Genomic DNA, 13,909 nt, shown 5'->3' with positions numbered 1-13,909 from the left:
GCAGCTCGGAGGCCAGCTTGGTGTCGGGCGACCAGGAGCGCGGCCGCCCCGAGTACGATCCCGTTAAAGCTAATATTAAAGGCGTGGGATCCGTTATCTTATTTTCTATTTTCGAAGCGGTTTTAGGGGATTTCAAATTAGTTTCCGACTTGGACCTCTGCAGTTTCTCTTTGTTCTTCATCGCGTCGAGTATACCTTGGTAAGTTTCGAGCTGATTGAGAAAATTAGTGTTCGGTTTGATACAATTCCTTTTCGCTTTGACGTGTTTCAAGGCCTTGTCGAAGTTCCAATTGAAGGCTTTCATTGCGTATGCGATGACGACGGATGCGGACCTGCTGATGCCCATCTTGCAATGCACCAGGACTTTGGAGCCCTCGTTCCTCGCCTTGTTGATATATTTGAATGTGTTGTCCCAGTGTTTCAATAGGTCAGTCTTATCGTCGTCGTACACTCTAATGTTAAGGTAATCGAACATACCGGGAAAAAAATTGTCTATCTCTCTTGTCACATTCAATATATGCCTAACCCTGAAAACGAAAGTTACCATCGTTATTAGTCTCGAAATAAATGTAGTCATTTGTTATTTAATTGGGAATAAAACCTAATTAGTGTAAGTGTTTAGATTATATCGTAGCGTCTCACCCGTTTCTTTGCAGCTCCTCGAGGTTGCTGGCGTTCCACTCGGAGCCGAGGTAGACGTGGTCGAAGATCTCGGTGGGCGCGTCCATCTGCCCGAGGATGGTGAGCATCTCCTGGTCGATGAAGGACTTGTACTCGGCCAGGTCCATGTCCAGCTCGTCCTCCAGCCGGCCGCGGATGGCCTTGCTGGTTACCTCGTCCAGATCCACGCTCATCATTATCTCTTTCAACGTGAACCGAATCACGCGCTCAGTTTCGTCTCTTTCTCTCGGCCTGGAATTAACGATTTATTAATTTTAATTGTAAATTAAAAAAAGTAATTTTAATATGGTAACGTACAAAACAATAATATAAAACTCAGTATTAGTGTTTACCATTTTATAAGCAATACTATCCTAAAATTGTATCAAGGTCACCGAACCTTTTACAATTTCCAAAAATAATGCAATACAAAGTTCTACATTAAACGGTTTCGTTTTAATTATCGCACCAAGTTAAACAAAGCATTTCTACTAGATTAGAACATATAAGTATTTGAACGAATTAAATTTTAAATTGTCTGTATAATTATTATACTATTGAGTATGTGAATCTTGTCACTACAATAGTAAATAAACAGTAGTAGACCTTAACAATGACACCGAATGCAGCAGACTATCCGCGCGCTCCGTGACGCAATTAAATGCTAATGAGCATAAAATGTAATAAGTATTTGTTCCACTTTACACGGCGGTAAATTTGAGCAGCTTTACTGATGTCGGATTGTTGTAAAGGTTAAGAAACGAGGTCTAGGTAACGCAGAACGATCTCTCGAACAGAGCCCATTATAGTTTCCGCCGGAGCCGCTCATTGTTTTAATTAATTCACGTTAAAACACTTCCAACTACCAATTGTTTATGCACAATGTAAACATTTGTTATACAAACAATTTAAACTCCGTAAAGCCCCTTGTTCACTTATAACACCTGTTCCCCCTTGTGATATTGTAGACGGAATCAAATGTCGTATTGTTTGATTTAAAATTTGGGAGTGGAAGTTCTATAAAATCTAATGTCCATAAGTAAACAAATTTCTCTTCTTCAAACTATGCTTTTCACTCATTATAAATAAAATTCAATCACAGTGTTACCATTTTATAAATAGTAAGCATCGATTGACGGTTGGCACAGAGCAATAAAATCGCGGCCTAGATTGTCTCGTCTAAAACATACGATTAGCTTTGCATTTGCAATCGTCATGTTATAAATCAGAATAACATCCTAATAAAATATGATCAGGATGTATTTTTTTCCAAACCAAAACCTAAATTAATTTGTTCGTATAGTGTACAGTATGCGTGCATATTTTGATTTTTTTAATATACCAGAAAAAGGCTAACGCTATATATTTGTTTGGTAAATATGAGTGGTGCAACTTCGAACAGTGACGTGGAGGTCTTGATTAAATTAGTATATTGGCCCTCAGCCAAGCTTTTTGCGAACACACTATGAAGTTGGTTTGTAGTATACTATGCAAATGAAAGTATCCTCTTCTTCATACACAAGAGATTACTATTAATTTTGGCGCCTACAAATGATATTGTTTTATTTTATTTAATATTTATATTATTTATAACACGGTACCTACACCTACAAATGATACCTAAAATTGTGTAGTGCGTAGCGATTTGTGAGATGTTCTGAGCCGTTATGTTTGAAAACTGTTATAATCGTGTGAAAGTATTGTGCGTCGACTGACTTGTGCCTGAGTGAGTCTGGCGAGGGCGGGCGGCGCGACTCGAGGCAGTCCATGGCGTGCCACTCGTTGAGGCAGGAGCGGTCGGAGTCGACGCGCGTCTCGTAGTACGCGCACCAGGCGTGCGACACGCCGCCCGCGAAGTGGTTCAGCTCGCGAGCGCGACCGCTCGCGCGGTGCAAAGTCTGCAGCGCCGACCTGCAGTCATACTAAACTTTTGGGAACAAGAACCTCACGTATCATGAATTCTAACATAAATCAATGAAAAATAGGTTAATACAACTTAATTTAGTATAACATGAAGATACAAAAGTTCTTGGTAAAGGTTTAATCGGTTGTTAGGGTTGCATGTCGTTATCGAAGAGCATACACACGCATTGTTAAAAATGAAACCAAAAGAAACGTTTATCTCTGTAAGCCGGATATACATTTTAACAAATGCTTTAGAAACCAGATGACTAATCCTAGTTACTGTAAAAACATTCTAAAACTTCTGTTTAGAGTTTACAAAATTGCAATTCATAGGTTCAATTAACTGACCAATGTGTTATGTTGTAGCGCTTCAGCTTAGAAATTATAAATAAAAGTGTTAATGGGCCCTAAATCAAATTTCTAGTTATAATTAAAAATACACGACTCTTGTGCTATTGTATTGTAACAAATTACGTAAACATAATAAAATATTTAACAATACAGTACAACTCAAACTGAACGTTAATAGAATAAACAACAATAGTCCCAGTATTAAGGTAAACTGTGTATGCATGAAAACAGATGTAAAACGTATAGACAACTCATTATGTTGTATAAGATAGTGGCACTTACCACATCGCTTGCACAGACACGGGCTTGAATATGTGTTGTTGGCTGCACACACACACGCTAAACCCTCTGCGGACAATGAATCCTTAATTAGTTATTGTTCATAGTTGTGCAGAGTGCAGTCGGCAGTTTGCTAGGTGGCTTCTTGCGATTGTTCCGCGCCTGGCGGGTATGATAATATCCCTCGCACGTGAACGCCGCGCCGCCGCCGCAACGCCCACAATGTGCGTATTCATAAACAATTCTACGGCCATCGGTTATGAGTAATGTTAAAACTGTTAAGTGGCAAGACCTAGTTGCCCAGATACCCATCTAGGACAATTTGCGGTCTTCACATTTCGGCCGTAAACATAATATTATCTGTATTATCAATACTCAAATTACATCAATTAGTACACTACTTTTTACTAATACATTTATGGGACAAGTTAAAAGTACAACTTACGTCAATGTAACATTATTTGCTCTTTGGGCTTCATATAAAATCACGATAACATCGACTAAATAAATCAAATTCTTAGCAAAGTGGCGGGTATTAGTTAGTTTGTAATAAATATATTAATCGTCCAAGTTGATCGGAAACGAGTTGCAGCCGGCGCACCAGGTATTTTGCAACGCCAGCGCCAGCCCTACTGTCCTTTACCGATTTCAAATATTTCACTTTCGCAACTCAATGTTGCAAAATTTTTATATCGAATTAATAAGAATTTTACAAATAATAGATAACAACATGGTGCAATTGACAAATGACCAGCTTAAATATTTGATTTTAGTAAGAAAATGTTGATACGGTTTGAGACAAACTTCGTATGAGATCTACAATACATAATCAACTTTTGGCTTTTGCCCGCGACTCCGTTCTCAAGGAATTAAAAAAAAAATGAGTAAGTATTCTATATGTTCTTCCAGGCTATCCTCTACAACTATACCAAATTTTATTAAAATCCGGTCAGCCGTTTAGGCTACAAACTCTTAACAAACATCCACCCATCCATCCATTCATCTAAACTTTAACATATGTATAATATTAGTTTGAAGTATCATATCCTTTACTTTGTATTTCAATTTAAACCTTTAATATGTATATAAATTGCATTACTGAGTCATTCGGTTTATCATTTATTCATGACGATGTCTCCCACTTTTCTTCCATACTAAGTTATTGCATGATGGTGTGAGGTAATGTGAGGTGGGTAGGCTCACCCGTCTCCGTCCAGCTTGATGGAGGTGTCGGCGAGCACGCGCAGCACGAGGCCGACGGTGGTGCGGTCGTTGCAGTCGATGCCAAGGAGCGCCGCCTCGTCGTGCCGGCAAACCACCACCAGGTAGCGCGTGCGGCCCGCGTGCGCGCTCTCCAGCTTCACCGCCTGCCACCACCATTAACCCCTATTACAATATCTAACAACCAAACCTTTCTCTAATCTACTGGCTCCAGTGTTTATCTGGAATTTAAAAAATGCACCAGATGCCAATCCTGTCTAGGATCGACAGAAGCGTTCAAGTATTTAGTACATAGGCAAATTAAACCGCTTAGCTTATTAAACATTCATTAAATTACTTTTATAAGTAATCAATTACTTCAAATACTAAAATAAATAAATCAAGTACTAAATATATATTTTATACTAAATGATGTCAGTGTGTTCCTAACTCTGTTTTGTCTTAATGTTTATTTTTCATTATTAATTTACGAGTCCTTTGTTTGTCTGGTATTTGCTACTTTAAATATAACATTGACATACTATTGCACTGCTTTAGACGTACGTATGGTAATAAACTGTGAAGTAAAGTAAATAGGAAACTGCAATTTAGATGATTTATGCTTCGACTGGCTTGCAACGGTGTTTACGGTGTGAAGTTCGGTTCATATATTTATATTTAAAGTAGAAACATACATAAAATTGTTATTTTCCTACATTCAATATATGTACTAAAATAGTCACCTAATATTTCAGTCACGTTAGTATTTCGAAAGGTCTAATTAATAGTCAAGACAATGATAAATTGAAAATCCGTAAAATTACTAATTTATTTTACCATTTTTCATGGACCGACATTTTTTTATGAATGACATTGACATTCATAACCATTACTTTTTAGGGTTTCTACTTTGCAACTAATAAAAAAAATGTTTTGGGACAATAAAGCAGCTTTTCTTCAAATCCACTTGTTACGTAATTTTAATATAGACTTAGACGGGCCACAGTCGTGTCTACCCAAAAAGCATAATTATGAATAATAATAATGGGGTAATCATCATATAATCAATGACATCAAAATACTCTAGCCTTTGCATATACTTCGATAGGAAAAAAATACACAAGATGATACCTTTAGTGTACGTGATTAGTTATTTGAATTTACCATTTTGAGCGTGTCCTCGGGGCGCACGAGGTAGAACATGGCGCGCAGGTGGTGGTGTATGTCGGGCTGCGGCGGGCGCGCGGGCGAGCGGCGCCGCTCCGCGCACCCACTCTCCGCGCCGCCCAGCACCAGCGCCGCTCCCTTGTTCGCGAAGTAGCACTCATTGAGACTGCAACAAGCGATGTAACCTTTCAACAGGTAATCCAGCACAACCACCGGCATCCTGGCACACCGCCACTGATCGACTGGCAAAGAATCGCCGCTCAACTTCTCCCTTTGTTTTCTCAACTTCAATGTAATGAAGAAAATATAAACGCTTTACTCAGATAATAATCAATACAATCCATTATAAGTACGTTGCTCTGTATCGTATGAGTGGTCTTTTAATACGGTACACTCATGTCAAGAAAACCTGTCCAGTTCTTCGGGACAGATTCCACAAGACGATCGTAACTTTTTAGGAACATGTACCTATTACAATTTAAATTGTTAAGACAGGTTCATATGTATATAAATTACATGATAAAAATATATTAATTCAAAACCTTATAATTAATTGGTATTAAGAGTTGGAGGTATCCATCGGGAGATATAATTCAGAAATAAATTGTTTTCATTTGAAACTGGTCGACGCCTAGCTAGTGCACTGAAAATATGTAAAAAATATATCTCAACCTTATCTGAAAGCTGATTAAGGAATCTGAAGTTTAGGATTCTAATGTCAACAACGTAACTTCGAATGGTCTAAACAGGTCAACAGGACCTAATTGTTTCAATTAAATAAAAAACGTTTTAGTAAATATTAATGCAGTATATTTCAGACACGATATCCCAAAGTACCTAGAATATGAATATGGCTATCGTTCTATTAAAATTAACTTTAGGAACACAAATATTCTTTTTAAAACAATAAATTATACTTATTAGTATTGAAGTAGTAACAATAACAGCAACGCCTAGCCTGTATTAAGTATGCGCATCCTGTCAAGTTGTGGAAACCAGTTCGCAGTGTAACGCGAATCAATCATTTTCAAGACAGTGCCTAGTCACAATGTAGCACTATATAACGCAACAACGCATTATCTTAAGTAACCATATTTGTCAGTTCAAGACGCAACTTGCTTTTGGTTCGTTTAAAACTGGATCAACTACATTTCTATCATAATTAAACAAAACACAAGATAAAAATATGAATAAGCCTCAATACCATTGTGTAAAGAAATGGCAGACATGTTGCCATACTGCTTTATTGATAAGTCTGGTGGATTCAACAGACAACTAGAGTCAACTAGCGACCTTCGAAACTTGTACGTAATTTAGCTGTAGCTCAAGGAAATGAGTACCAGACGCCCTTCGTGCGGCGTGCGAACTTCGAATGCGGTAGTCGGCGATATTGTTTTTTTATTTAATGTAATGCAACCGCGAAATGTTTGAATGACGCCATTTTTAATAAAGTTGCAGCAATCGGTGTTGCGGCTGCTGGGTTCCTTTCACCGCGCGGCCGCAGACGCGCTGGCTGCGCGGCCGTGGGCTCGCCTCAGCATGTACGCTGCGATTCGGCCGCGATTACTCATTGAATTCCCCGCTATTTTATGAGGCTTAACAATACGCTCGCATCGACAACGCGCACCTCGTGTATATTTAAACCGCACTTATATCCATTAGCACGCACCGAGTACCGGCGCGTGTTTTAAATGAGCTTTATGTTTCTGAACAATGATAATACAGCCTTTGTAGAAATGATACATATTTCTTTAAAATTCTCCAAAACTATATTTTTAATAACTGAAAATCATTGTTAAGAATTGCAAAAAAGGGTTTTGTGGCACGGATACAGATTCTCTTATATTTTGTTTTCAAACTTTTTAATTGAACCTTTTAAAGATTTTCATTGATAACTCAAATTAATCACCGTATCAGTAGAATGAGAGGCTATTTAAATTTGGAAAAATTTGCGGAGGTGGAACAGAGCCGATGTGAGGATGTCGATAAGGTATGCCACATTCAAACATCAACATTAGGTACGTCATACGCCAGTTACAAGTGCACGGTACATCTCGCTTGACTCTGAATATTTTAAAACCTCTGCGTTGATCAGCGACTCTTTTATTTACGAAATAAATTCTTGGTTTGCTACGCCAACTGCAATTTTTAATCACATACATATCTTCCTAAATCTAAAATAATTCCTATTTTGATCGCTGCGTATGGCGAAAGCTATAAAATATGGTTCTAATAATAAAATATACCTAAATATTAACCAGAGATGCAAGTAATAAATGTCAGTCTGTAAAGATACAAATCAACTAAATACACAAGCATTTTCATTACCTACTAACATTTCGCAAATAACCAATGATCACAACAAAGAGGTACAAGTCGAGCTGTCGTGCGTCTAAAATAGAGATAATCGAACGGGTAGGGTCGCAATGTGACATTTACCTTTACACGGGCCGCGTGCTTCGCAAAGGAGGCGTTCGAACGTCAAAAATATGATGAGGTCATTCGGAAAATATGGAGGAAATAGCGACGCGGATTATAGGCACGGATAAAAATATAGAAGTGACGCTCCACCCAAACATTGGTCTCTCTAATAATAGAATGAAAAGTGGATATTTGTTTATAGTGCATTAACTAGCGACGAATTAACATTGTCACTTCCATTACGGCGGCAAGGGCGGGTGCTCTCAAGGTTCGATAAAAATAGAGCGGCGGCGTGTTGCCAAAGCATTGCCACGTCGACGCGTACATATAGAGGCAGCCGCCCGTCTCCCGCCGCCCGCCGCGCGCGCGTCTTGCCGCTTTACCCAATTTAGGGCGGCCGGAGAACTTCTGCACATCTCCGCTGCGTGGCGTGGCATAGCGTGGCGCGCAGCACGCTTCAGTTATTGCGCGGGAAATTATATGACATATCTACGTCAACTAAATGATTGCATTGATTGACAGATCAAAAATTAAGGTTACTTAATCGGAAAAATGTTTGCTTTAATTCACAATGCAGAATCCATCGAGATAGAATCAGGAAGAAAAAAAATAAAAACAACTAAAACATTAAGTACATTTTCTTAACGTAATCATGATGCAGTTATAGAGTGACTGACGAGTAATGAGTCAACATGTCCAGTGAATGATCACCTTGAATTATCGCAGTGTCTGGTGTGCCGGAGGAAGCGGAGACACAACAACTACTACAAACACATAAAGACTTGTAACAGACGTACGTCTTGAATCACCTACCTGAATGTCTATCGTGTAACAATCAAGTAAATCGAATTCTTTCATAAAAATGAAGTATTATGTATCATTATAGTAGAAATACTGTAAGATGTCTATTATAATAAATTGATATTAAATAAATTACTATTGATACTGCCTCTTCGATTGCTGCAACGTAAACGCGTGTCGTTTATCTTGTTCATAGTGGTATGATAAAGAACCTTATTCCACAAAAGGACTAAACGCGCTACTATAACCGTGTAGACTGCTTAATGTAAATGCGATGATAATATAAAATTATTGGGTAAAAGTACAGAGAAATAAAAGATCTATAGCGATCTGTCTAAATTTAAATCAAGTGTCAATGCTGCGACCAACTTCATTTATATGGATTTTTAATTCATTGAAAAGGTCTGTGTTTTTGTTGAGTAGCATTTCGTGAACGTTAAAATACCAGACAAATAGTTGTCAGGTACGAGTAGCCATGAACTAATCAGACTATCGTCAGATGCCTGTTGTATTCAGATGACTGACTTATATTTACGTCATCGGCGATCGGATTACAAAATAATGGTATCGTAGATGAATGATTCATTATAAAGTAAGGAAATGGTAACAGATTTAGAACAAATATTATGGCATTTAAAAAAAAACTCTGTACAACAATATAGAAACTAAATGAGTTAAGTTTTTGTGATAGAGCTGCGTGTTTAGAAGGGCACTGATATGAGTATGCGAAGGCGGATAAGATAAGAAACTGTCCACTGGGCCTAAGTTACAAGTAATCTCGTAACACAAACACGAGTTAGAAAGGTATTTAAACATACCATGATATATCAGCCGTAAAAATAGTTTCCTGGTTTTAATTGATTTGTAAAGAAATTAGTAAACTGGGGACGGAAAAACCAACCCTCTTAAATTCATCTTTAATTTACGATAAATGGGGCACCTTAGAGTGCTAGATTCTGTTTAATAGCTTTGAAATCACAAGGTTAATGGTAGATACAAGGATGTTTGGGTTGATATTTTAAGATGACATTTTTATATGATATGTAACTATATATCATAAGCTGGAAAGGTCGGCCAGCCTCGGCTACATTCTACGTTAAGCCCTTCTCTTTTGCCTCTGCAAATATCACACTGTTAAAGGAGCGGAGCTCGTATTAATTTTTCATAAACAGAGTGTAATAATTAATTTAAGTGAACTTAAAGATATCAGCCATATTATGTCATAACATATAGCATATTCCAATTTTATTAGGTGTCCTTATTAGGTAATATTCATAGTAGTCTATAATTAAACACGGATACAACGATATTAAAAAAAAAACCGCAAAAAAAACCAATGTCTCTTGAAAAACGAATGCAAACGATCGCAGTTTGAATTTACGAATGTGCTTAGAATAATCAAAGTGTGTGATTTGATAAAATCCATAGCGTGGATTTGCATTAATCATTATGATTTTTACAGAAACATAAATACACATCGGAAAACTCTTTAAATAATTAAGTGTGGAGGAGAAAATATGTCTTAAAACGTTCTCATCTGCAGATATAATAGTCTTGCTGAAATATGACATAAATATTATGCTCTCTAACAACAACACAGGTTATTTTGGTGTTAGAGAGAATAATAAGTTAAGTGTTAATAATATTTTGGAGTTAATTATGACGAATGAGGAAAAATGAGTGATAAATGAGAATCATGTAAATGCAATGGCTGTATGTGTTTTAACAACAGATAATACATAAAAAGGTCAATATAACTGTTTGATGATCAATTTATGGTGCGTTTGTTTCTCTTTAATGTTTTGTTTATCCATACAATGACATGTCTTCTACGAACACTAGACCGTATTCGCCGCATTCGCTTCATTAAACTGCATTTTTTCCACAACGTTAATTATTGTTTCAGGATACATAAAATCTTATTACAAAATAAAGTGCGTGTACACAGCATTGTGATTTTTCTAACAATTGAACATAATAAATTCTTGAGATCGATTAGAAAGTTTTTTTAATTATGTAATTTTTAAAGGGATCAAAGGACATTTACATGAAAGTGTCTTTATTGCAAGTTTATTAATTTTTACTTCTGTCAACGACACAGTATATTATTTTCGCGTAGGCGCTGCTATAAAGTACTTAAATACATTAAAATTAAGAAACATTGTGGTATAAATTAATGAAAACGTATAGCGAAGTAGGTACCTTTGTATAGAATTTACAGACAAAGAATTTGATGAGTAATATATAAAAGAATACTAGCATTCCTTATGAAGATGTTACACGTGATTTGTTTTTATAATTATTTCTACGTGCAAAAATATGTAACCAGTTACAAACCATAGTGCGCTACGTTAATAACAAGTGTTCATTCACGTAGATAATAGATCAGGGCTTCACGTGTACGGCATAAAAACGTATCCAACACATTCAATGACACAGAATTAAAGCTATGTTATCTAATTGTTTAGTACAATAATGTACGTTCACTTTTTTAAATCTATATATTGCTAAGGAGATTTTATATATTATTTTGCGACCTCTCGTATAATAATAGATATTTAAAATGCTAAACAAAACCGCCTTTCAAAACATTGTTTACATCGGTAAGAAGGCCATTATATTTGCAGATAATTTGATACCTTAATACTTTTCGTGATTTTATACGAAGTAATTGCACACATTCAAGGTTCTATGTTTACTAGTGCGTAGAAATAATTACGATGTACTAAATAAATATAGGATAATAAATTGATATTCATTTCATTAATTAATCTACGTCGCTTGTTTGAATTAGAATAGGATGCGATTAGAATTGTTTAGCAGAAACTAGCCGTGATTACCTGAAGGCGACCATGTGATAGACAAAGACATAAGGTGTAACCCGACAATCGACGAGGTGGCGCGTTCCCGCTTCTAAGACACTCGTACAAAACAACGGATCTGCGGTCGCGATTTCCCTGGCGGATGCGGTTTGTTAGCGAGGCGCACCGCCCGGCGACCAGGGGCACAGTACGCGCGAGGCACGATCAGCGCAGCGCCCGAAGCAACGTCACGGCTTCCCTCCCGGCCGAGCGCGCCGCGCGTACTGCCCGCGTAAATATAGAAACCGTATAACAGGAACACGAGGCGGTCAGGAACACGCTCCGCGACTATTGTTGCATTTTGATGGTAGACGTGTGTGTACTGTGTACATACATCAAACAATATTTACATGATATTAAGAAAACAATACCCCAACCATGCTTTATCTTCAAACGATACTTTATCCAACTTTTTAACACTATCTAAACTTTAAAGTGATACATAATGTGTAAATAAACATAGAAAAAACATCTAATTAGTTTTAATGTTGAAGTTGTTTTTATGTGTATTTCTATACACAAATATTTATTCTACTTTGGTAAATGTGTTAATATTTACTGCAAGTGTCATAAAGTACTATTTCATTGTCTAATATGTACCAGTGACTGACACTGCTGCCAGCTCTACCACTATTCCAATTAATAAATGTAAATGGATAAATACCAGTATTGATATGCCTCATGGTAAAATGGTGTAAAATCCATACTGTTTAGTATTTAAAAAATGCGTATCCTACCTCTTGTTACGATTTCCGAGATCATCATCATTTGTATCACTTGACTTGTCTTCGTCATCCTGAAACAAAAAAAAAATGAAGTTAGACTAGTTTATTGTTGCGAAGATGTACACTTATTGGTTAAGAAAAAATGAATTGGACAGTATACATTCAATATAATCTATTGAACTATTCATTCATAATCATCTTCTTTATGATTGAATAAAACTCAATGTTTGTATTCTATGCTGTAACTGCTAGAAACCAATAGCCTAAGTAGAACACCAGAAACATTTTGTTGAGTTGTGAAAACTTTTTGGTTACACTATGATTTGGCTTTTAGGCATTTATTCATAATTTTAACTTTATTATTGCAAGAAATGCCAGATTTGACTATTTATGAATAGTTATTTATCAAAGTTTAGATAAATTGCTCTTCAATAATTTGTTATTCTTAAAAGTCTATGTAAAAAAAACATATGTCACTTTTTGAAAACATAAGTCATACCTAACAATTTACAAATGTTTACAACTTTAAAAAATGATATTACACACCTTAAACATTATAAATATGGAATTAAAATATCTGACCCAGTAACAAGACAAAGAGTAATAGGACTATGAATATTGAAAACATTCACATAAACAAAATAATAACAAGACTTATATTTACTGTAATAAAATGAAATTTCTGTGTTTCAAATCAAGGTTAAATTAAAAATGTATATTAAATTATACTGTTTGTAGTGTGAAATGCTTTATGATTCAGATAGTTAAGCTAGGTTAAACGGAATAATCTATTTCGATATCCAGATGGAAGGTACATAGACACATTCATGCCTTTGTTAATAAATTTGGAGCGATGCCCAAAAATTGTAATGATTTAAAAAATATCAAGAACAAAGAGTGGAAAGGTTCGAGTTTCATCTGTCAACCTTAATAGTCCTGTGCAAAATTATTGACCTAACTTTTACATCCGTTTTTGTTACTCACCGTTTTCCTTGGTGTTTGCACACTTGGAGTACGTCGAATTGTTACAAGTGCCATACCACATCAGTCCTAACGGATCATTATCGGAGCAATGCACAATCACAAACATAAAGTAAAATAATATTGAGTTATCATAATACTAATCTTTTCATGAATCACTAAAAGCACAGTAATCTCTTCGAACGCACATAATTATTTTTCCTATGTTTGGCCCTTCAAACAATAACAACAATATTGGACAAAAGTTTTGAAACTTTATTTTGTAATTATATTCTTCTTGAACGAGAAACAACCGACATAATATAGCTGCAATTGCAATGCATTGCAAGAGGGACACATTTCATTTTGTGAGTAACCACAGATAAAAAAGCTGGAAGTGTTTAAATACAGATAAAGCAACTGTCAAAAGTGTACAAAAAGAATAAGTGTACTTTACTTTTTACAATTTTTTATTGTATTAACTTTATACTAATATAAATCTTATAAAGTAATAAGCCGTACTTTATCGTATTCCCAAGTCATGTTACGATTTACTCAAGTTTTCTCCCTAAGTTTATT

At 36.1% G+C, this 13,909-nt stretch overlaps 1 protein-coding gene across 1 annotated transcript in view; it reads right to left on the bottom strand.

The window, feature by feature from the left end:
* LOC106109150 (protein phosphatase Slingshot) overlaps positions 1 to 13,709 on the bottom strand; it is a 15,226-nt gene extending 1,517 nt beyond the window's left edge. The window contains exons 1-8 of the mRNA XM_013290555.1: positions 13,355 to 13,709; positions 12,383 to 12,441; positions 5,560 to 5,728; positions 4,399 to 4,562; positions 3,199 to 3,264; positions 2,377 to 2,571; positions 643 to 912; positions 3 to 527 (exon numbers count right to left, since the gene is read on the bottom strand). Coding sequence (XP_013146009.1) covers positions 3 to 527; positions 643 to 912; positions 2,377 to 2,571; positions 3,199 to 3,264; positions 4,399 to 4,562; positions 5,560 to 5,728; positions 12,383 to 12,441; positions 13,355 to 13,408 — 1,502 coding nt within the window. The 5' untranslated portion in view covers positions 13,409 to 13,709. The remainder of the gene's footprint in view (positions 1 to 2; positions 528 to 642; positions 913 to 2,376; positions 2,572 to 3,198; positions 3,265 to 4,398; positions 4,563 to 5,559; positions 5,729 to 12,382; positions 12,442 to 13,354) is intronic.
* Between the last annotated feature and the right edge of the window lie 200 nt (positions 13,710 to 13,909).

Source organism: Papilio polytes, unplaced genomic scaffold, assembly GCF_000836215.1.
Source record: "Papilio polytes unplaced genomic scaffold, Ppol_1.0 DF821289.1, whole genome shotgun sequence".
Taxonomy (NCBI): Eukaryota; Metazoa; Arthropoda; class Insecta; order Lepidoptera; family Papilionidae; genus Papilio; species Papilio polytes.
This window is presented reverse-complemented; position numbering and strand designations above follow the sequence as displayed.